The sequence below is a fragment of the Mercenaria mercenaria genome, unplaced genomic scaffold (genome assembly GCF_021730395.1).
Source record: "Mercenaria mercenaria strain notata unplaced genomic scaffold, MADL_Memer_1 contig_3886, whole genome shotgun sequence".
Taxonomy (NCBI): Eukaryota; Metazoa; Mollusca; class Bivalvia; order Venerida; family Veneridae; genus Mercenaria; species Mercenaria mercenaria.
This window is the reverse complement of record NW_026462069.1, coordinates 3624-26398: the sequence shown is the minus strand read 5'-3', so window position 1 is coordinate 26398 and position 22775 is coordinate 3624. Positions and strand designations below refer to the sequence as shown.

The following is a 22775-nucleotide window of genomic DNA, read 5'->3' as shown; positions in this document are numbered from 1 at the left end:
CTAGCATTTACAGTTTTCCATTGAAATAATCCACCATCGGTATCTTGGGTATAACTTGTTAAAAACAATGGAGGTTTTCTTTTAATTTGTGTCGACGTCCATCTTTCTATTTTATTTACTTTTTCATTTATATTATTGAATATTCCCATTATATTAATTATTCCAGTTAAATAAAAACTAAAGTTTTAACTTTAATAAAAACACAGTAATTAATTAAGCTTTTAATTAAGCTTTTAATTAAACCTTTAATCCAAAAGTAGGTTACTATTATAGGATACAGGTTCATCCGATATGTAGAATCTGATGTAACTACCCATCAAAAGCATAAATGTTAATTCTGTAGATGCTGAATCGTCATAAGGATGAATATCAAACACTGTCCCTTGTGTTAGATAAATTTTAATTTTTTTCTTATACATAGATATTAACTTATCAGTGTCAAAGTCCTCAGCTGCCTCAGCTGTTATATTTACATTATCAAATATATCTAAAAAAACATCATCCTGAGGCCTATTATTTCGCCACCTAAATATGAAATTTGATATTGGGCTTTTAGTCGGTTTATACGGTTCACCCGGGGAGCTCGCACCCTTTAATAAAATCTTAATATCTATTATATAAGTTCCGTTTTTTCTGACTATAAACACACCACTCAAAATCATATCTAGTACATTTATTTTATATTTTTGGTTTGTGTTTATAAAATCTTCATAATCTACAGTAATTCCAGGTCTTATTTCAAATATATTTAAATAGTTCAGATCGGCCATATTTTTATATGTTGAATGTATCCAGGCACCACGACGGTCAAAATACTTTTTCATTTGTATGTAATCAAAAGTATGATTATAATAGTATTCAAAGAGAAACACTTCATGTTTTACTTCCTCTACCCTTTTTTCTATTTTTCTGTCTTTCTTTTTAAGTTTAAGAATTATTTCAGCTAAATCATCAACTCGTTTTGTTGTGGCAACTTCAGAAGCAGATAAACTATCAACAACGCCTTTTGTTCTAGCTAATTGTGTTTCTTGTTTTAAGAAAACATTTTTTACTTTTGTAATTTCTTGGGTATTAGTAGTAATTTCTTCAACATTAGTGGTTATTGCTTTAGTATTAGCAGTAATTACTTGAGTATTAGCAGTGATTGATTCTCCTTGTTTATCTGATATTTTAACTACAGAGTCTAAATCATTTATTATTTTTTTAATTTTATCATTAATTATCTTAATTGCTTCAGTATTAGCAGTAATTAACTCTCCTTGTTTAACTGATTTTTCAACTACAGAGTCCAGTTCATTTTTATGTTCTTCAACTTTAACATTAAATTCATTAATATCATCTTGTAATTTTTTTGTAATATTACTTAATTCTGCATACTTTAAATTGTGACGGTTGTCAACAATACTAATCCAATTTCGAATTTGTTTTTTAAAGTCATCTATTTTAGAATTAATTTCTTTTTTAAGGTTATCTAATGCTGTATCATGATCATCACCTCTTTGTGAAGCTGCCTTTTCCAATTCAGATTTATATTCTGCAAGTTTATTTGAAATTAATTCTAATAAATCTTTATGCTTATTTTCAGTTTCAGTATTTAGTTTATTTATTTCTGTTCTGATTTCTAACTGATACATATTTTGTAACTTTTTTTCAGCTTCAATAATCTTGTCTTTTAGTTCTTCATGTTTAATCATACTATCTTTTAATTCTTGAATTTGGGTGAATAAAATGTTTAAATTAACTCGAAATACTTCTTTTATGTTGGCATCTGTCAAATCAGATTTCTCTTCAAGTTCTTTAATAGAATCAACCATAACTTTCATTTCTTCTTCAATTTTACCTTGTAATTGATTAATTAATAATGAATTCTTTTTAAAATCTTTTGTTAATTCTTCAATATTCTTTACTTCTTCTTCTAATGTCTGTTTTATACTTTTGACATCTTCAAGATTATAGTCATCTATTACACTTTGAACTTTTTTAAACATAAATCGTCTTGAAACTACATCGGTGGATTTATCTGGATTTCCTAGGTTGATTATTTTATTACCTCCCATATCTAATGCTCTGTTCATTGTGTTATCAAGTTCCTTATTTCTGTGAAGATATGATTCCATGTCCTTTCTAAGCTTTTTGTATTGTTTTTTAGTAGCATAATCACTTAAATCAATATCAAATTTAACTTTACTTATACTTTCAGGTTCACTTATTTGTTCTATATTATTAAAAACTCCCATTATATATTACCAGTAAAGTTTTTTCTTAAAAACTTCCTTGGTTTGTCAATATATAAGAAATCATATTTTTTATTTGTTGCATTAGCAAAAGAATCACAATCTATATTTTGTTCATTACAAATCCTATCATTTTCTCCTTTACCTGGACTTTCAAATAAAATATAATGTGAACAGTTAATTCGAATATCTTTTGGTGTTTTATAGTAAGACTGACTTAAATAAATAACACAACAGTTTTTGTGACGTCCTTGAATAAAGTATTTTGTTATTTCATTTTGAACTTTTTTATCTTCACATACAAAATCATCAAATATTACTACTTTTTGTTTTTCTGATTCAAGATTCTCACAAGGTTCAATTTGGTTGGGATTAGCTGAATATTCAAGTATTTCATTTGGATCTACTTTAATTTTTTTTGCAATTTGACTTAAGTTGTTAATTAAATCTTGATATTTAGATTGTTCTAGGTTTTTAGCATATAAGTATAATTTATCATAATATATAAGAGGTTTTCGAAGTATATGCATTAATGTATTTGTTTTTCCAGATCCAGAAGATCCACATATTAACATTCTAAAACATGAATCTGGCATAAAAGGATAAAATTGTTTAAAGTTATTGGATTTATCACTTTTTGTATCATAATTCGGAATTTCCATTTATATAATAATACATTATTTTACATTATTTTACATTATCTTACATTATTATATAAATGCAATCAGAACTTAATGAAATGATAATAAGAAAAAAATTAGTCGGGCAAAAGATGAGAGATCTTAAAGAAGAAATAATGAGAGAAAAAATAAGAAAAGCTACAAATCGGGAAATGTATACTGAAATTTATAAGCCAATTACTGAAAAAATAGAAAGTCAAAAAGAACAATTATCAAGTCAGTTAAAAGCATTACCTGGAATAAAACAACAATTAGCGTTACTTCCAAAAAGTTTTGCTGATAAGATACATGAAATAGAAAATCTAAAAATGGTGACAGAGTTATTGGAAAAACAACCACCTCCGGAACTACCACAACCGTTACAACCATTACAACCATCACCACAATATCTAAAAGAAGATGAGTATGATACAACTGAAGAATCAGAAGAAGAATTGGGAGCAAGACCAAAAGAATTTACAGTTAATTTTAATAAAGATATTGATTTAGATCTTTTAGATGAAAAACAATATTATACGCCGCAAGAAGTGTTTGATTTTTTTCACACTGAATCTGAAACTCCTGATGAAAAAATGACTAGGGAAGAAGTAGAGGATATCATAGAAAAGGTAACAAAGAAAATAAAAAAATTGGGTGACAAATCTGGTGCAATAACTAGAAAGACAAACAAAACAGATCATGATCTGAAGCAACAGGAAACAATTATAGCTGAGTCGGATAATTATAAAAAATATAGAGAAACAATCAAAGATATTCTAAAAACAAAAAAATATACGGGAAAAGGAATAAGGTATCATAATCAAAAACAAAATTACACTTTACCAAAAACAAAGTATAAAGTTTCACCAAATGGACAATATGGTAATTTAATTATTAACTTAAATAAACTTTATGGTCAAAACAAATTAATTGCTAAGGATAGAATAACTGGAAAAGAAGTCATTAACACTAAAGTAGATGATGATTTAATTGATTTGATTAATAAAAGATATAACAATAATAAAAAACATTCAATTCATTCAAGAAAAATATTTAAAGAATTAACAGAAAAGTCAGGATTACCTATCAATAAAAGATCTATGAAATTTAAAAAAGTAATTAGGGGTGATTCCATCAATGCCTCCGGCAATCAAGGTTATGACGTTTGTCCATGTAATCCAAAAGAATTGGTTAATGACTTGGAGTTAATTTGTGGTTCAATTAATGCCGGAAATAATAATGAAGAACTAAAAAATGAAGGTATTAGAATAATTGATGAACTATTAAAAATGAATTCTCTTTTACCAGAACAACATGAAAAGTTATATAAAAATTATTTTTCTTGAATTTAGTTTTAAATTAAAGTTTTTAATTATATAAATGGAACAAAAAATAGTATTAAGTTCTGAAACAGTTAAAGATAATAAAAATACTCCGAGTGATTTTACAATCAGATTTAGTCGTTCTTTAATTTTAGATAAAAATAAAATTTATGTTGTTGGTTTGGATAGTATTAACACTATGACCTACTCTTGGCATAATATTAGTGATGAATATGACAATAAAAGAATTAGTTATCATAATGGTAAGGATTGGAAAGATATTATATTTACAAATGAATTTGTAAATATAATAATTTATGAATTTGATAAATCAGAAATTGCTCCAATAAGTTTGGAATTTGATTTAAGTAGTTTTAAGATTTTGATTTCAATTACAGGTAATTTTAAGTTGGATTTGGAAACATCAAATTTTCATACATTGCTTGGATTTGAAAAAAAAAAATTGGAAAATACCGAATGGGGAACTAAAACACCAAATATAACTAACTCTGTGGATACAATTTACATTCATTGTGATCTTATTGATAATTCACTTGTTGATGGTAATTTCAGTGATATTATCTATGCTTTAAGTACTGCAGATTTAACAAGAGCTTATCCATTTACAAAAGAACCACAAAGAGTTGGATATTCTGAAATTAATAAATATATTATAAATTCAATTAGAATATATATTACAGATGTATTTGGTAGAATAATTAATTTTAATGAGGTTGAAACAAGTTTTACACTAATTTTAAAAGAAATATGAAATTATAAATTTTAGTTTTATATAATGTACAAAAAAGTTTATGACAAAAATAAAGGAATATTTATTTATGTTGATGCTCACACGGGAAAAGAAATCATACACGGAACAGGTATCTTTGACACTTTAACGAAATTGTTTTCAAGCGGAGTTGCATCTTCAATTAGCACAGCTGGAAAAAAAGCTTTGGAAACAGCAGGAAAAGCAGCACTTGAAAGTGGAACAAAAAAGGTTGGAACAGAAGTTGGAAATTTAGCTGCAGCAAAGCCTGTTGAAAAACTTAAAATGAAACCTGCTCCGGCAGTTGGTAATTTAATTGCTAAGGAATTACAAGAAAAGAATAACAGTAAAAATAATAAGGAGGAAAATATTAATATAAGATTAAATAGATTATTGTCAGGATCTGGGACTTTAGCTCGTGCTGGAACTTCAGCTCAACAAAAACGTATTAACAGATTAATTTATAAAAACTAAAGTTTTAACTTTAATAAAAAATAAAATAAAAACTAAAATAAAAACTAGAATAAAAAAATAAAATAATATATAATATATACATGTTTAGAACAAAAGAATATTGTGAAAGATATGAATTAACTCCTATTCAATTAGATACAGCTTTAATATCTGTTTTGGGAAATAATGTTAAGCAACAAAAAAACGGTTATCACTTTACAATTAATGATAGAAGTTCATATTTTGATTGGTTTAATGCTTATTTTGAAGTAAGTTTTAAAGTAAATAAGCTTGCTGATGGTGGTAATTATGCTGATGGAGATCAAATTGCTCTAATTAATAATGCAGCTTCATTAATTGATCAGTTAGTGGTTAAACAAAATGGAAAAATTGTATATGATTGTAATAATTTATATAAGATAGTAAATGTAAAGAGTTTGGTTGAATTGTCTGAGGATTATGCAAAATCAACTGGAACAAACGAATATATTTATTTAGATACTACTGATACTGCTGCTGTTGCTGATAATTCAGGTTTTAAATTTAGAAAGGAATTAATTGAAGGTGGTAATGAGGTAAATGCTAAGATTCCATTAAATAATTATTCATTTTTTCAGGGTTTAGAAACTAATATTTTACCTCCAAGTCAAATTCAAATAACACTGCAGCTGACAGATGATGATGAATTAATTTTTAGAGCTAATGCTGCTGATGCTGGTAGAGTAATTGTAACAAAATTAATTCTATGGGTTCCACGTTTGGTTTTTAATGAATTTGGGTTTGATCTAATTGCTACTGAAAGATTTAAAAAAGCAAGATGGTCATACCTTAGGGAAATGATAACACAATCAACTGATACACGACAGACGAACATAACTTTTAGAATAACAGCTGGTGTAACAAAACCACAACATGTATTTGTTTATTTACAACGACCTGATAAAAGTAATGCACAAAGACAGAATCCACATTTATTAGATACATTTAAAGTTGATGCAGCAAATGATAATGTTTGTATTTTGAGCTCTTGTCGTCTTGAAGTTGGTAATGGTGTTTTTTATCCAGAAACAGAATACACAAGTATATCAAGAATATATGATGATGTAATTAATTATTATTATAAACAAAATAACAAAACTACTGGAAGTCTCTTAAATAGATTTAATTTTCAAAGTTTGTTTGGATTTGTTCATTTTAACTTGGAATATAAAAAGGAAGCAATAACAGAAGATCCTAAACACATTACATTAACAGCTAAATTAAATGTTCGGCCGGCAGCACATGTCCGTGTTTATGCAATTGTATTGTATGAGGAAACAGTTGAAATAAATACTATTGGAAATGAACTTGTTATTGTTTAAATAAAATAAATATAAATTAAAATAAATATAAAGTATATAATGTCATCAAATTATATTGAATATAAAATTAACCTTACAGATGGACAAAAGAAAAATTTAGCACAAGCTTATAATAATAAAATTCCACATACTTTTAGATTAAAACATGAACAATTACGTGGAAACTTCCCTTTACTTTTAACAAAAACACAAATTAATCAAATTAAAAAAGCTGTTGCAAATAATAAGGGATTAGAAATTACAATTTCAAAGAAACAAATGTCCAGTCAAGGTCAAAATGGTGGATTTTTAGGAGCTTTGGCTGGTTTGTTAGGAAAAACAATTCTTCCAATGGCAGCAAAAATAGCTCCAAAAATATTAGCCCCTCTAGGCATTGGTGCTTTGTCTGGGCTAGCCAGTACTGGTGTTAGTAAAATATTTGGAAATGGTATGATTTCAGTAGCTAATGATAAGAGAAATATGATATCACCATATCTTACACCTAATCAAAGAAAGCAATTAGTAGGATCTGGAGTGATTAAATTAACACAAAAACAAAAACAAGACGGTGGGTTTTTAGGTATGTTGGCTGCTAGTCTAGGAATACCTTTGATTACATCTTTGTTAAGTGGAAAAGGACTACAGATTGATTCACAACGGAGACCTTACAGACGAATTCCTATAGTAAAAAAAAAATAAAATTTATAAACAAACCTATTTCTAACTTTGAAATTGAACAATGGGTAAACCAATTAAAAATTAAAAACTTTAGGGGTGTATTTAGTAGAAATAATTTACTAAAATTAAAAGAAAAGGACGAGTGTGGAATTATAAATTTGGACGACTCTGTTGGTCCTGGAACACATTGGGTTTGTTACTTTAATACTTTGTATTTCGATCCATTTGGACTTCCTCCACCAAAAGAAGTAATTAAGTATATACCAAATGTAAAATACAACAATGTTCAATATCAAGACAAAACAAGTATGCTTTGTGGATATTATTGTTTATTTTTCATTAAAATGTTACAAGATAAAGTACCGTTGTATGATTTATTGTATAAAATACTAAAAGTTAACAATCAAAGAGCAAACGAACAAACAATTATTTTACATTTCACATCTCAATACAACACGTAAAGAAATAAGCGTTTACATTGTAAACGTTACTAATAATAAACACAAACATTGTACATGGTATTTCAAATATAAAAATAGACGTTTACATTGTAAACGTTACTAAAAATAAATGTTATTAAAATAGATTTACTTTATTTTACTATAGGTTTTAACAATAATTTGTTAAAATCTTTTTTTTCTTTTTTTAATTGTCCGGCATTGGATTTTTTAGAATAGGGGCAAGGGGTCAGTCCGGACCAAAGACTAAATCTTTTTTTGGTTAAACCAAAGGTTTTCATTCGGTTTAACTAAAGATTTAAAAGATTTTCAGGGTATCAAGGGTATCAAGTTAGTATTTTAAGTTTAGGGTAAGATTAAAGTCCGCTTATAGAATAGGGCCAAGGGGTCAGGGGGGTCAGAATTGAGCTCGCTACCCCATATATATAACTACTGGTGTGTAAAACTGTGCGTGTTATTAAAATACCTCATACATACATAACATACCTCAGCAGGTCAAGGTCCCAGTCATGTGACATTATATTACTTGGGATGGTCAGGTAATAATAATTAAACAGTCTAGGAAATAGGAACAGATAATGTTTTTAAGTATTTTTTTTTCTATTATATAATAACTAAGTGACCCAGAGACAGGGCCTCTTTTCACCCAGGGGAATAATTTGAACATTTTGGTAGAGGACTACTTGTCAATACATCATACCAAACATCAAAAACCTAGGCCTTGCAGTCTCAGGCAAAATGATTTTAAAGTGTTTTTTTTCTATATAAATTTATGTAAAATTTCGGATCCCATGGCTGGACCTTTTTTCGTCCCAGGGTAATAATTTGAATAAAATTGGTAGAGGACTACTAGGCAATGCAACATACCAATATCAAAAGCCTAGGAATGTCAGTTTCAGATAAAAATTAAAGGTTTTTCTTATATAAGTCAATGTTAAACATTGGACCCCAGGACAGGGCCTCTTTTCACCCAGGGTAATAATCTGAACAATATTGGTAGAGGATCACAAGGCAATGCCACATACTAAATATCAAAGGCCTAGATCATGTGGTTACAAGACTTTTAAAGTTTTTTTTTTACATTTTAAGTCTATGTAAAACTTGGGACTCCCAGGGCGGTGCCTCTTTTCACATACGGGGTACAATTTGAACAATTTGGTAGAGGACCATAAGGCAATACAGAAACCAAATATCAAAAGCCTAGGTCAAGTGGTTTCAGACAAGATTTTTAATTCCTTTTTTCCTGTATAAGTCAATGTTAAGCTTTCGATCCCAGGGCGGGGCTTCTTTTCACCCAGGGTAATTACCTGAACAGTCTTTGTAAAGGACTTCAAGGCAATGCTACATACTACATACATACATCAAAGACCTAAGTCATGTGGTTTCAGACAAGATTTTAAAGATTTTTCCTCTATAATTCTATGTAAAACTCAGGACCCCTAGGGCGGGACCTCTTTTCTCACAAGGGGAACAATTTGAACAACTTTGGTAGAGGACTATAAGACAATGCTAAAATCCAAATATTAAAAGCATAGATAATGTGGTTTCAGACAAGACTTTAAAACTTTCTTTCCTTTATAAGTATGTAAAAATTGGAACCCCGGGGACTGGGCTATATTTGAACCTATTGGGACAATTCTAACAATTTCGGTAAATGCCACTAGTAGCGGCCACATTTAGCGGTCACAAAAGCTCACAATGAGCCTTTGGCTCAGGGGAGCTAAAATGAACTGGTCTATTTTTCAATATCGGCAAAACCTTGCATTATTCGCATAAGTGTTAACAGAAAAAATAGTGACTGAGTAGAGAACAGAGCAAATCATGATCAGCCTGCACGCACTATCTTGATCTGCACTGGCCGCAAAGACAGAATCACTTGCCACCAGCAGGCTAAATGTTAAAGTACAAGTTTTAGCACGAAAATCTAATAATATATTGCCTTTAGTTTTTTTTCAAATGTACCTAGTTATTATTGGTAATGTCGGGAACTCGAAACGCACAGTTTTGTTTTCTGTTGCAGCTGGCAGATTTGAGAATATATTGCATTTTAACTTCGGTTTCAAAAAGCTACATCCTCTGAACCGGGATTGATATGAATAACTAAGCAGAATTTGTCACATCAGACGGTATGGTATCACAGAGTCTATTGTTAATCCGCAGATGACCACCTAAGTATTCTTAAGTTACGCTTTGTTGACTAAAATCTAGAAAGTAGATCCCTCGGAAGCACCGAAAACAAGGCAAAGAGTGAAAATTGCAGACTCGGTTTGATTGAGTCTGTTCATGAGCAGTAATGGAAAATGCAACACTGCCCACGCCCCCTAGCACCGGCTTAAGCAGTGTTCAATCTTCAGATCTAAATGAGTTGAAATCAATGATCCCGAAGGACCAGAAAATATAACAACACTGAGATGAAGTCGGGGCGACTTTTTACGGCCGCCACACAGCACTTAACACCCGCTGTTGTGAAGTAAATAAAATATGGAAAGCAGATCTCTCGGAAGCACCGAAAACAAGGCAAAGAGTCAAAATGGCAGATTCGGTTTGATTGAGTCTGTTCATAAGCAGTAATGAAAAATGCAACACTGCCAACGCCCCCTAGCACCGGCTTAAGCAGTATTCAATCTTCAAATCTAAATGAGTTGAAATCAATGATCCCACATGAAACACATTTGACCGGAACACAACAGCCTCCATTACCACAAGGGCGATCCTCCAAAGTTATATTACACCCGCAGTGAAGGAGCTACACAAAATATTAAATGACACCAAATTACGTTAAGCTGACAAGTTCTAGAACAATCCTTCTAACGCTGAGATCCAAGCGAGAAAGCAACTAGTACCATTATTATATAGATTCAGCCTAATTTTGACTGACATTATACTTAAATACGTTTAATGAATAAGGTAGTGACGTCGTTGATATACACATGTACCAAACATTTTAGATAGGGTTGTAAGTCAAAAAAACTTTAAGAAATGTGAGATACAATTGCAAAAACAAAATGTTTCAGGTCTAATTTTATAATCTAATACCCCTACTTATTTTGAATATTTTGCTGTCCAGGTGAAGGTCATGTCACTGGCATTTTACTCATTATAGAAGCGCATTTGCAATTTATTCTTTACTACCTGTATTAAACGGTGCCGTCGTGAGAATGCTAATTCCAATGCTTGAATGTCACGGAAACGTAAATTTAACATTATCAATTTTTATATGAAATTTCATTAAACAAATCAATACCTAAATTAAACGCCTATTTAAGACATCTGAAACAGGAAACCTAAGAATTAGGTATGCTTTTATTTCAGCAGAAATAGCGGCCGACAATATTGTCATTAATTCACGCCTACATTCTTAATATTAACGTTTTACGAAACGAACTAAACAGAACTAAAGCTCATACAGTAATATTTAGTTACTTATCACATACTGAAGTTTTAAATGTGATAGTTCAAATAGATGATCAGCAATTCAAACTCCCAACACGAACTATATTCCTTAGAGGCTACAACAGATAAAAGGTAAGGGTAGATTTCCCGGAAGCACAGAACATCCTAAGCATAGCAATAGAACTATGCATCTCATGTGTCTCTTCCACCATTAAAGCTCGGAAGTCGTCATATGACCTATCATGTGTCGGTGCGACGTTAAATCCAAAAAAATGAACTATGCATCGCACAAGTAGGCACAAAATAAAAAGTAAATGTAACGGAAGAATATAATAGACGGGTTGTTCCAACAATCATACACCAACACTACATTCTAATTAAATTAGAAGTAAAGAAAATGTGTTTTTTTTATATTTTTTTTATATTTTTTTTTAGTTCAGTTTAATCATATATTATTGCATATCTCCATTACATGCATAATATACACATATCTAGTACAAGAGTATGAAAATGATTTAATGTGAAGTTTCCATTTTCCTGTTTTTTTTGTAATATTGAGATGCGTTTGGTGGTTCATACATATTTTACTGTGATTTGAAAGAAGCAAGCTTCGGTGTTTCACAGATACTATTATCGAGTTGTTCATCTCATAGTTCAGTGATAATGGCACCAGACCTGTTTAGCACCCTCCACCCCCCCCCCACCCCACACAAAAAAAAGCATGTCAGTAATCCCATGTGATTATTAGCAATTTTGACCATCTGTCATTAGCTATTGTGTTTCAAGTCGTGTTGAGTCCATGTGTGCGTATGCCGGGTAAGATAAATTTAGAGTACATTTCAGTATGTCTAGATAGCGTGACAAAGTCAGAATTGTTTCTTAAGTTATATGGAGTCGAATCCTCAACAAAATTGAGAAAAAAACTTCTCTCAGGTATTCTGGCAAAAGACCATTCTTATATTTGTAATTAGATTCAGTTTTGGAATTTTTCTACGATCTCACATGATGATCCCACCTACCTCTTGTGCAAGACCTTCTACTGATACGGAACGCGTGTGACCTGACACTATTCTGGTAGCTTCATATTGAATTTTGTCCAGAGAGTATTTGATATTTCTCGCAACTGTCCGAAACAATTGATGCGTATTCAGTAAGAGCTCTAAAGTAAGCTATATAAATTTGACGGAAGAAAACGTGCATGAGTGTGGGGGGGGGGGGGGGGGGGGGGGAGGTAGACAAAAGGGTGGGATCTTGGGAGAAAGGGAAAGAAGCAAGAATGGATATTCAAAAGGGGAAGCCATGTTCCTAGCCTAGTGTCATCTCATTGCAAAACACGCATACACAACTAACAGAAACAGAGATTCTGGCCGGAAAGAAAAATCAACAGATCTAGAGTAGGGCACAAACATATACACACAGAAAAAGCACTCGTAAAAGCAAATTAGCAGGAACAAAAAATCAACAGTGGGGCGACACCTAAAGACCGCCGGTGGCAAGATATATGGTTGACACGATTACATACTCATATGCATAGTAACATGAATGGGGCGACAATGCGCGATGGGGTGGGCAGTTAGGGGGTGTTTGAGGAGAAAGGAAAGAAATGCAAAAAACAAATAAGACAGCATACGCAACACATAATACGAGAGCGACAATAAAGTTGAAAATAGGTGTACAACCTTGGAACAGTCAGTAACCTGTATACAGGAAACAGGGGGTTTATTTGTGTTAAGGTCACACCAACCTTGCAACCTATTTTCGACAAGTTAGACAAAAAGAGTGTTTATCACTTGGGGAAGGTTTTACAACAAGCGACACACAGCTTGCTTCATCGCAAATTCTGACGACTCTACTACTACCAATACAGTGTAACTTCCGAAAACCAAACGACTTCCGGACCAGCCTAAAAGTTCGGTTTTTGGAAGTTCCTGGAATTCAGAAGTTTTGTAGTTTGCGGGCGAAATGGACGTGTTATGTTTTCGTGCACGTAGGATAAAGGGGATTACTATCATTTATGATTGTACAGGTTTGTATAAAGTGATAATTAACTTACTAGATATAATTAAATAATTAATGATTTGATTAATTACAAATATTAAGGTTGATCAAGTATGTATAAGAGTAATAAATTTCCATTTTTGTATATGAAAAATAATGGCATTTACTCAAACATTTTCCTCTTATATTTTTTCCATTTTTAAAGTCCCTAGTTCGTCAATATTTAGTTGATGTTGATAATGCATAGTTTAATCGATGTAACTAAATTAATTAAAACACCGACTTTTTTTATTCAAACATTAAGAAAGTTATCCACAAGTAAGATATTTAATTCATCATCAAATGAAAAAAGTAATGGTTGATTATTTCTCAATTAACTTTTGTATCAAATGATCATTGTGATAATATAATGCATGTCAAAATAAACACGTGTTGCTAACAGAATTTCCGGTTTTCAGAATACGGAAGTTCCGGTTTTCAGAAGTTAAAAATATATAGAAGGTTTCAGGTTTTTAAAAGTCCGGTTTTGCCGCACTCCTGTCAACGCCGTTGTAAAAAATGTTGCGGTAAAGACTTTATAGTGCAAACTTCACAATTCATCCTTCTCACTTAACACTTCATTCTTCAGAATTAATATTGGATACTTCCCACATCATTAAAGATCACGAACTTGACTTAACGTCATTGTGCATCGGCATAGATGTGTACGCCATATCCTTATTTTGAGTTTTAAGCATTATTGATTGTGTACATTTTAAATGTTCTATTAATATTAATAGGAAATTAAACGACTTTCGGGTTAAGATTATATCACTTGTTGATATTCGAAAAATAAGAGGAATTTCACTGTCTCTCGTCCGTCTCAGGAAAAACCATTAGGATAAGTTTTAAACACTCCAACGAGAATGATACGTGGGTGGCGCACATGAAATTTCCATTCAACACAGAAATCTGGTTGTCATGGTAAACAAAAGGAGAATATGTTTAAAAAATTTCATGTGTAAAACAGAAAGGCCTAGAAATTAGATATAGGGTTTGAGCGTTCAAATAGTATTAGAGGTATTCAAATTATGACACTGTATTCAATTGATCACAACCGGGGTACAGTACTTTTAAACGGGGTAATAAAGGAACACCTTTTTGATATCTTCTCTTACAGTATATTATGCGCAACTATATTCAGTCAAATTATGACTCTGTAGTCAGAACTAACTCGGCCATAATCATCACATCTCATTATGTCCAATCTCGGTTATTCCAGGTTGTTTCAAAAATAGGAAAAATAAAACACCCGAAAAAGACTTAACATTTCAAACTTCAGACTTAACACTTCAAAACTTAATGCTCTAATTTCAGACTTCACACTTCAAACTTCGGACTTCACACATAGACTTAAAACTTTATACTTCAGACTTTCTTATAATTTGTATGTTAATAAAGCATTATATATGAAGTGTGAAGTCTGAATTTTAAAGTTACCATTGGTCTTTAGTAGTTTTCTGACTGTTGTTTGGGATGTACCGTAACAAACATCTTATAGGATTCTGAATTTATTCGGCTTTTCAGAGCTGTATGTATAAGTCATATCAAAGATTTCAATGAACGTAATCAATATATTACAAATTAACATATTCAGCACAGCTACCTTTATTATAAATCACGTAAAAATTGTTTTTGATTTTACTTACAATCGTATTTCAGATGTATTAAAATACAATAGTAATTTATAGATGCTTTATCGGGAAGGGAACCTGATTTGATATTTAAGGTCAAGGTTATTTTCCATCTGTGTCTTGTAAGTTGCAAAACGTTTTATAAAAAGAGGTTATGACCCAACTGTTTTAGACGCACCACATGTTTCGTGTCAATCTCTTTAACAGTTGGCCTTTAACAGTTAAATTAGAGCATTTATGTGTTAAACAATACATGTCTTCTGTTGCAATGGCCTTTGCTAGGATTTCCTCTGGAGTTGGATACTTTCACTAAGACTGTCCTGTGAATTTTGAATACGAGAGAGGTATGAGTGGGGTTAGTTGCGCATCATAAACAGGTTAGATTCTCCATTGGTGTTTTTTCCATAGACCGTTCTAAGGCGGTGTTCCACTATGTTTCTGCATTTGTTCGCTTTGGAGTCATGTCTTTGTCTGTCTGTGCACTTGTCTATGTGTGCTAGTCTTGCATACGTCTGCAGGTTGTTGGGGAAAAATCTAGTAATTCTGTGAGCGAAAACGAATTATTGTTATTCTTGTCTTCGTTTGAATTAAAATTTAAAGACTTTTTTCTAATGTTGATTTTCGTAAATGTCATGTTGGGCGACCTGTGGTTTTCCACTTTCCTTATCTGTCTATTTTGATACGTTGAAACTTTGATCATAATTGTTGTATGGAGTGAAAAAGTAACCAAGAATGTATACAATATCTCCTTTTTTCAGGCAATGGCCTGTTTTGATGCTATTTTTACGATTGATATCCCAAACATTTCATACGCCTTTTTTGGATCAAAAAATGGCATTATGATAGTGAATTTGTCTGTCAGTCATAATTTGTGTCCGGACCTCAATAACCATTCAAAACATTGACTTTAAACGTAATGTATTGAACGACGTGCAAAGCGCATGGAATAAGTCGGCAAAAGGTAATAGGTAAGGGAAGATTTTTCGGAAGCACAGAGCACCAAAACTACAGCTCCAGAGCCACGCATTTGCAAAGTAGGCCCACAACAAAAAGAAGCTGTCATAAAAAAATATTACAGACATGTTGCTTCAACCATCTAACAAGTACTTGTTAATTTATATCAAATATAGATATAGGGGAATGAAACGGTAGGGGACAAAATGTGATAGTGGGAGAGGAATTTGAAGGGAAAAGTAGAATCAGGATGAATACACAGAGGGAATGCTACGTTCCTTATTATCAATCACACTACACTGTAAACCACAATAGCACTGACACTCATGTACCAAAGATAAACACACAACCACACCCAACTAAATAACATAGAAAAACGAACAAGTAAGATACAAGAAAAAAGTACGGTGCCGTTTTATACTCACAAGCGAACAAATGCACCCATACAAGTGGACAAAGGTCAAGGTTACGAATAAAGCTCAATCAAGGTATTAATTTTAAACTTCACATAAAGATAGACAGAGGTGAAAGAGTTAAATGCGCAAAGCAAGGTCGCAACATCAAAGGGCATGGTCACAAATACAATCCAAAGGTCCAATCTGTCCTTCATATTTCCAGTCCGGAGAATAATTTATTAATTACATATGGTATTGAAATATATGTAGATGGTGACAAGACAATGTGCAAAGCATGTGCTGAGTGCATGCACTAGGTCGGTATGGAAGATTCTGATACCTTAAGAATTTACGTGAAGAACATGCTTACATGCAGTCTTACGAGGATGAACATGATAATAGCGATAATGAAAGAGAAACTGGTGCTAATGGATTTCAAACGCGTGATCCTACTGAAAACGTAATATCGGCTGATGATGAAGGAGACAGAGTACAATTTGGCAAGTCACTTTGAGTAATATATGAGTGATATAAGATCAGAGTTAAGAAATGGCATTGAGACTGTCCGAAACGAAGTAAAAATACCTTCTCCGACTTTGATGAAAAGTTGCATGGAATACAGGCACAGTTAAATGAAGAAAGAGACATTTCCCAAAACATTATAAATACGGTAGGTCCGACGACCCCAATCCCCGTCAACGTGTTTGTAGGGTACAGCAATCACTGTAGAATTACAATTATATATAAAAATATTGATAATTACGCACCAATGACCCCTCCAGTAACAAATAAGAAGATGCAGATGGAACCTCAAAACTATCATGGGACTGATGATATATCGATTTCCACGCGCTCATCTCTGCAAATACGAGCAAAGACAAATGAAGGACTATTTGTCAATAGTGAATGCCTTGCAAGATCGATTTACACCCGTAAACCGTGCAGAAATATTTCGATCGAAACTTCAAGGTAGAGTTTTAGGTAAGAATAAAACAATACCTGAATTGGCTCAGATAATTTTTATTATTATTTGTTGATTTTAACGTCGCACCGACACATGATAGGTCATATGGCGACTTTCCAGCTTTTTAATGGTGGAGGAAGACCCCAGGTGCCCCTCCGTGCATCATTTCATCACGAGCGGGCACCTGGGTAGAACCACCGACCTTCCGTAAGCAAGCTGGATGGCTTCCTCACATGAAGAATTCAACGCCCCGAGTGAGCTCGAACCCACATCGATGAGGGGCAAGTGATTTGAAGTCAGCGACCTTAACCACTCGGCCACGGAGGCCCCCAGATAATTTTTAAGTTGACTCGCAAATCATATATCCAATTGCCACAATAAAACTTCTTTGCTAGGGACTATTTTACAGATGCCGCCGTATCGCAGTGGTAGCGCGTCCGCCTTGAGATCGAAGGGTCCCGGGTTTGATCCCACATTAATTCCACATTGCCTCTCTCTATCTGCTCTTAGAGGTTAGTTCCATCTGGAATGAGTCTCGAGAGCCATTAATATAAGTTGTAAGAACTTGTTTGGCAATCGAGAATAAATAAATTAGTATAAACTATTACAGATGCCTTATCTGATGGGTGGACGGATAGCTCAGTGGTTTGCACACTGGCCTTCCGATCCTGAGGCCGTGGGTTCAATCCTCGACAGCTACTCGGGAATTTTCAGAAACGCTTTTTAGTGTTTCCCACCCAACTAGAGGTGTACTGGTCAAGAGTTGTGCGATTCTACAAAACCGTTAGTGCTACGAAAATCTTAAGAATTTATCATCAATGAATTATAAACAGTTTTGGCATTCTACAAAACAGCCTATGTATAACAACTGTTTATGTAAGAAGTAAAGTTCTTGTGAATCTAGGAACTGTGAGTGCTAATATCCGTCAATAAATTTTTGATTATCTTTATATACCTTCAGTGTTAAAAAAAATGTGCCCGTCTATGAAACCGTTAGTGCCATAAAACCTTAAATATTTACCATCTAGTGTGTCAATCTACAATACCGTCAGTGATTACACCCAATTCCAAAGACCTTTGCTATCTTACCTTAATTCGATTCTACATCACCACCAGCATAGAAAAAGGTCTATGTTATCCTACTGTATCATCATGTCTTCAATACTGTCAGTGATTACATCAACTCCCAAAGCTGAGCCATCTTACCTTTCGTCAGTATTATAACACTGTCCGTATAACACAAAGGGTTGATATTGTTCTGCTGTATCATCATTGCTTCAATACTGTCATTGAGTACATCAACGTCGGAAGAGTTGTGCCATCTTACCTTTAGTCAGTTCTACAACACCACCAATTTAACACAAAGGGTTTATGTTATTATTATATATTATTATACCTCACTTTTGTATACAATGGTAAAATCCCATTACCCGAAAAAGAGATATTTTGACTATCAGAAACATTTTCAACCTTTTGACACGTGACCAAGCGAAAATTGACTGTCAGGTCATGTGACCGCAGTGATATTTTGAATGTCATATAAGGGCAAATAACTGCTTCAATATTTAAGCTAAATCATGACGTGATTGCCTCCCTTATACACATACAGCAGTGACGTCACTATTCAATGTGTACACAAAAACATCAGACGACAGGAACTGTCAGCATGTAAACATGTCTCGATTTGCTAGTATTTCTGAAGATGATTTAGACACTCTTGATGGACAGAAAGACTCAAAAAACACAAAACGTGTAATAAAAAGAAGTGTGTCTCTGTTTCGTGAATTTTTCGGCGAAAACTGTGAATTTGAAGGATTTTCAAGCGAGGAATTAAACAAATCTCTTCGAGCATTCTTTGCAAGCATAAGAAAGACAGATGGGTCGGAACTAAAGAAATCATCACTGACATCAATTAAGTACGGAATTTGTAAATATCTGAAAGATGAGTGTAAAATTGATGTGTGCAATGATAATTCATTTTCGTCATGTCTTACCACATTTAAGAGCAAAGTGACAGATCTGAAAAAAAAGGGTAAAGGATCTATTGAACACAAAGAAGAAATTTCCTCTGAGGATCTTCAAAAACTTTTCAGTAGTGAAAATATAGCATTTGACATTGACACACCATGTGGGTTACAGAAAAAGGTCTGGTTTGAAATTATGTACTTTCTTTGCCGGAGAGGGCAGGAAAATCTGAGAGGAATGAAAAAGACACCTTTGCCGTCGCTGTCAATGCTGCCGGTAGGAGATATGTCTATCAGATGGTGGATGAAGCTGATAAAAATCATGGGTAAGAAACAAATTTACAGAAATTTGCTAGATTTAAATCTATTTAATCACACTGCAGTAATCTTTAAAATTCAGTTGACACATGCTGGTGAAAAGCTAGTCCAGCTAATCTGACGCGCTCCTAGGAAATATTGAGATATTTTTTGCAAATGGCCAATATCCCCACTCAAAGACCAAGATAGTTTACTACAGTAGGGTGTAACGATATATTGCAATTCTCTGTATCGCGATACCTTAGTCTGCCGATACACATATTGTTGCATCTGTATCACGATATGTATTGTATCGTGAGACTAGCGTATCGTTACACCCCTTAAAATAGTTGAAGCAATTTCCAATGAAATTTTTATCGCTATTTGTATGCTTTAAGTTAAAATGTTGATAATTTCACAAATTGGCCATGAATTCAAATAAATCTTACATGTATAGAAAGGTCGGATTAAATTCCTCATTAATCTATGTAAAAATTATCAAATCTCCAAAATTACAAATTTTCTAGTGATTTAAACCTTTGTGTATGTTTACACGCCATATAAAACCAATAACTTTACATGACTGTGTACTGTGATTTATCTTCCATTATTTTGGTCCTTCAAAGTTTGACGTTAAGATTGCCAGTCACAAATATGAAACAATCTGAACGTCGAATTATTTTGACTAGTCAAAACCTACAGATATATCAACATTGCTCATGTTCATAATATTATACTATCTACCGACAATAAATGAATATTGTCTTGACTTTATGCAAATTTTCAGGTAATTTAAAAATAAACTATTTCTCAAAACATTTCACTTTTTTTTCAGTGCCGAGTCGAGATGTGATGAAACCATTGGCGAAGGGAAAATGTACGAGCTTCCTGGTGATGTCAATTGTCCGGTGGCTTCGTTTGAAAAGTATCTCAGCAAACTGAATCCAGGAATTGACTGCCTATGGCAGCGACCGCTTGATAGCTTCGAACTTGATGGACCAATTTGGTACTGTATGGCTCCCTTAGGAAAGGGAAAACTAGCTGGAATGATGGGCGATATTTCGAACTTGGCACATTTGTCTAAACGGTACACAAACCATTGTATTCGAGCCACATCAATATCCGAACTTGATAGAAATGGAATCGAGGCTCGACACCTGGTACGAGTGTCTGGACACAAATCTGAAATGTCTATTCGTAGCTACTCGAGACGTTTGTGTGACGAAAAACAGCAGCAAATTTCTGATACACTGGCTAAAGCCCTGCAGAAAAAGCCAAATGTGACAAATATAAATCAACAGGCTCCAATAAATCAACATGCCCCAAATGAAACAGCTACTTCTGGGGTTGACATTAGCGATCTTGACTTTCTTGAGGAGATTTTTCGTGATGATAATGTATTCATTGAATTAGATACCACTGGGAAGGAGAATCATCCCCCAAATATGCAGCCACATGTTAGTGACAAACCCGTTGTCACGTCAGTTATTTCACAAACTTCCAGAAAGGTGTGCTATTCTACAATATTGTCAGTTCAAGTTTATTATCATATTTTTAATTCAATATTGTTAGTGACATTACGCCAACTTTCAAAGAACTGTGCCACTTGTACCATATAATCGGTACTTCAGTATTTTAAGTGCTATTGAACAGTCAGTTATTACTCAAATTTCCCAAAGCATTGAACTTTTAGACTTAAAATGACATTAACGTCAATGGCGCAAAATTTTACATTATACTCACAATCATCGATGTCTACAATCCACTAGAACCTTCGTCGTCACATTATCATTCTTTTGATTTTCAACGATTTCACCATTATACATGTCTTTTTTAAGGAGGCTGGTAAAGCTTAATTTTGAGCCAAAAACGTTACCAACAAAAAACAACCGAACAATCACCATTGGTATGAGCACACTTGTATTCTTGAAATAGTAATTACCGTTAAAGACTCCATACACGTTTAACTAAATAATATCTTAATCAACCGTGAAAGTGTAACATATAATAATAGACAGCTTCATGAACTTGAAATATTTTGTGATATTTTTAAGTGTGAGAGACTCATAAGACTTTAGAGATATTGTTACTATATATAAAATCTGAACATCAGAATTATTTTGAAACTGTAACAGTACAATGACTTTATTTACATTATCAGAATAAACTATCATTATTAAAGCACAAACATAGATTTACCAAGCATATATATAAATAAATATCTGATGCTATAAAAACAGACTTTACATACATTCTTATTATAAGACGTAATATATCAGAAACATATCTAGAATGTTTTTACAGCTAATAAAACTGTTAAATGTTAAACGTCTAAATGCAACGTCCATAGAATCATACAATTAAGAGCACAATTTAGTCAAAAGCCAGATGTGACAAGATGGACGTACCGGGGACAATAACCATCAGAACAAATCAACACCCTTTAAAATATTTACATATTTATTTACATAAAATGATTATAAACAATGAAAGAAGATAAAATGAAAAAAAATCCGATTGTTAGAAAGAAAAAAAAAATGAGTATAAGAAAGAAAAAAAAACAATCTGAGCTCAGTATCTCTAGATATAAAGTTCTAACGCTGACAGTTCCATTTTAACATGACGTGGCACAGTTGTTTTTTCATAATTTCGAACTTTAATAAAACATGTAAAAAGATCCTTTGGAAGCAAAGAATGCAACCAAGAAGAATAATAGCAGACTCGGTTTGACTGAGTCTATTCATGAGAAGTTATGAAATGTGCAACACCTCTCACGTCCCCTAGCACCGGCTTAAGCGGAACTCTATTACACATATGTTGAATGGACTCCATGATCCCAAAGGACCAGAAAATATAACAACACTGAATCCAAGTACGGGGAAACTTTTTACAGCCGCCACACGGCACTTAAGTAGCATAAAAATACAACATATTTTCAAGTAAAGTCCCTTTAAACCGTGGATACGTTGACTCCGTTTTGGCTCCTTATGATGGTAGGTGATTGGATTCCTGAGCTGACTTCAGTGGATCACAAAAGTCATCGTCTTTGCGGTTTACGGCACAACCATGGGACGAAAGCTCTGCGCTGGGAAAATCACGTCCAGGCGAGTAAAGACAAATGAACATCGAGTATTGTACTTCCGGGTTGTGACATCATCACCAGGTAAAAGTCGTCTGGCGGAAGAAGCTAAAATATATAACATATGGTAAGCACCATAGCAAAA

The 22775-nt window shown here is 32.9% G+C and overlaps 1 protein-coding gene across 1 annotated transcript; it reads left to right on the top strand.

Annotated features, from left to right (window-relative positions):
- Window positions 1-19501: 19501 nt before the first annotated feature.
- Window positions 19502-21059, top strand: LOC128553491 (uncharacterized; the record flags this gene model as incomplete). The annotated part of the gene is made up of 2 exons (XM_053534659.1): window positions 19502-19580; window positions 20387-21059. Coding segments are annotated over exons 1-2 (702 nt in total), but the record flags the coding sequence as incomplete, so codon positions are not given.
- Between the last annotated feature and the right edge of the window lie 1716 nt (window positions 21060-22775).